The sequence below is a fragment of the Cynoglossus semilaevis genome, chromosome 20, assembly GCF_000523025.1.
Source record: "Cynoglossus semilaevis isolate Cse_v1.0 chromosome 20, Cse_v1.0, whole genome shotgun sequence".
Classification (NCBI taxonomy): Eukaryota; Metazoa; Chordata; class Actinopteri; order Pleuronectiformes; family Cynoglossidae; genus Cynoglossus; species Cynoglossus semilaevis.
This window is the reverse complement of record NC_024326.1, coordinates 12,814,582-12,817,246: the sequence shown is the minus strand read 5'-3', so window position 1 is coordinate 12,817,246 and position 2,665 is coordinate 12,814,582. Positions and strand designations below refer to the sequence as shown.

At 39.2% G+C, this 2,665-nt stretch overlaps 1 protein-coding gene across 4 annotated transcripts in view; it reads right to left on the bottom strand.

Moving 5' to 3' along the window:
* Window positions 1–2,097: 2,097 nt before the first annotated feature.
* The window catches only part of col15a1b (collagen, type XV, alpha 1b), an 18,514-nt gene continuing 17,946 nt past the window's right edge, over window positions 2,098–2,665 (bottom strand). For all 4 annotated transcript variants that reach the window (XM_017042221.2, XM_017042222.2, XM_025066131.1 and 1 more), the window contains one exon: window positions 2,098–2,665. In XM_017042221.2, coding sequence (XP_016897710.1) covers window positions 2,442–2,665 — 224 coding nt within the window. In that variant the 3' untranslated portion in view covers window positions 2,098–2,441.

Sequence of the window (2,665 nt, the reverse complement as noted above, 5' to 3'; positions counted from 1 at the left end):
TATAAATTCATGAAACTTTTTCAAATGAAACAAATGAAGCCAGAACACTTCAGTATAGTCTCACTATAAAGTCCACGAAAAACAGCTCTTCAGGAAAATAAGTACAAAGAAAGCAACACATGCACAGCATTTTAATTGCAAAGTGAAAAACCACCAGCTGTAGGTTAGAGCTCCAGGTGAAGGGAAGGAAGGAAGAAAAGAGTAAGAATAAAAAAATAAACACAAGAAAAGCAACACATACGTCAAAAGTTTTTGGGCCAACAACACTGAGAACATCACAGATGTGAAGACGAGCGATAAAAACAAGTGATTGAAAAGCTTGTAACAATCTAATCTTTTAGTTTGTTACAAGCAGTAAGTAAAGCTAAGCAGTAAAAAGTAAGCTCTAAGTTAAGAACCAACCACAATACTTGCAATGAATGAACAAAAACAACTTTTGACTCTTTTAATAGCAAAAACACTTGTGTGTGCTCACAGGATTCAACAAAGGTCCCATCATCATGAGTAGAACAACTTGGTTAAACCACTTCTTTGGGCCTTAAACAGAAGATGAAATAAAGACAACATTCAACAGATATATTTTATCACTACATAAAGGCCTTTGTGTGTGTCAAGGTTGTGGTTTCTTCAGTGCTAATGCCAACGCCACAATGGAATAAAGAACATCGCTTCAAATCACTTGGCCTCAGATCTGCCAATCCTGGCGGAGGTTGTGGTCACTTCCATGGCCTCCTGCCCACCTCCCATAACCACCTACAACACACACACACACACACAATTGTAAGGTTCAAGGAACTGTTGATCTACTAGGATATACATTGTACATCGACAAATTCATCTTACGTGATCCATGATTGGAGAAATGGCGGCAGAGTTCACCAGTCTTTCTGTTTATAAAGTCTTGATGTGATCCAGAGAGGCAGAGTCAAAGAGCTGCGGAGATAACACATGGTACTCAGTCTTTTGCACAACACGTACAGCAGTGATCATCAACTGTCAGTTCAGGTCTTGGATTCCAAAACAAACATTAAATAATAATTTCATTTTTACTCCACTCTATCTGGGCGGCCGACGTAGAGCCTTTAACAGCATCACACTGTCATCTCTCTTCAAGGCCTTAAAGTCACAGACAGTCAAGTCACTTAGCTTTATTGGACTGCAATCTGTCAACATTAGAAAGTAACACAAAACCATAACAGAAACAGGTTATTTCAAACTGTACCACTCATATCTCCTAAGATGTACCTCAAATATTCTAAATCCTAGACTAAAGGTAGACTAAAGACTAAATGTCGTAAATAAATGGGACAAGTGGACACATTCAAAGTAACCACACTTACTACTGTGTGGTTCTTTTGTCAATGCTGACTTCAGTTTACACATACTTGTATAACAAACTATCAATAAATATCTTCAGATACATTTCTGTTGTTCTACTTTGGTCTCAAGCACAAATGACTGGAGGATCACCTCACAATTCCATACATATATAAACAACATCTTTTTTCTTTGTTGCAGACTTCCATTAGGCAACTGGACATGACATTTTCACTCAACAGAGGAGGTGGTCTAAGACACAACCTATCACCCACACACTGAAACCATTCTGACGAGGATTACAACGACCCATCAGACTCCTAATGACTGTTAACACTTCCCCAGATGACCGACCAGACAGGAGGGACCTGAAGTAGCTATATTATTTGTCCCACCCACAGTATATATTAGAACTGAAGAGGCCTCTTAGATGAGAGGTGAAACATTTTCTTGAGAAAATGTCACATCCAGTTGCCTAACGGAACTCTTCAACCTTGACCTGGATGACTGAGAACCTTCATAGACAACTCTTTTCTTTATTTGCCTTCAAAACCTACAAACTCAGGTTTCATTTTAAGGTTAAAAACAAAACTCTTCTCTCAGCATTCTCCTTGATGGCCAGTCAGGTGTCATTCTGATGAAAATGCTTCTGTTACATGGAAACACTGGTTAAAAAAAGACGTAGAAAAATAACTTTGTTAATTTCATGTAGATTTTCTTCATTTCTACTCCATCTTGTTGGCTTTCTCTAGTCTACATGCTGTGCAGTTTTAACTGTTATTTTTGGTCATTTATTTATTTAAAATATAACAGGATTTTTTTTCCAGTGGATGATGACAGTAGGATGACAGAGACAGTAACCAAGGATTCAGGGTTTTTTTTCTTCTCTGAAAACATTTCTTAACTTATGGAACTAACAGGAAGACAATAACTTAGTGGTAAATAGTAACTAGTAATAGAAAACTTGTGTGTTAAAAAACATGTCTGTACATTTTCTTAAAAAACAAACAAATACAAAAACAAAACAATGACATGTCATTATATTCTGTGTATGTGCCTGCATGTGTGGCCCAGTCACGTGCTCCTTCTTCTGGTTCTGTACAGTATGTTCAACATGTCTCTCCTCATGGTCTCTTCAGATGTGTGCTGCCTACATATGTGTTCTCTATGCACAGCACGATGTAGTGGTTGGAGCAGGAGCGGGTGTGTTGACCCAACAGTCGTCCAGTCTGGAGCAGCGCCGCCTGGCCTGTCACTGCTATGTCTCCTGTCCTCCATGCCTCACAGTAGTTGGTCGTCAGGCGGACGCCGGCTATGCTCGAGCCGTGCCAGACCTGCTTCTCTGGCC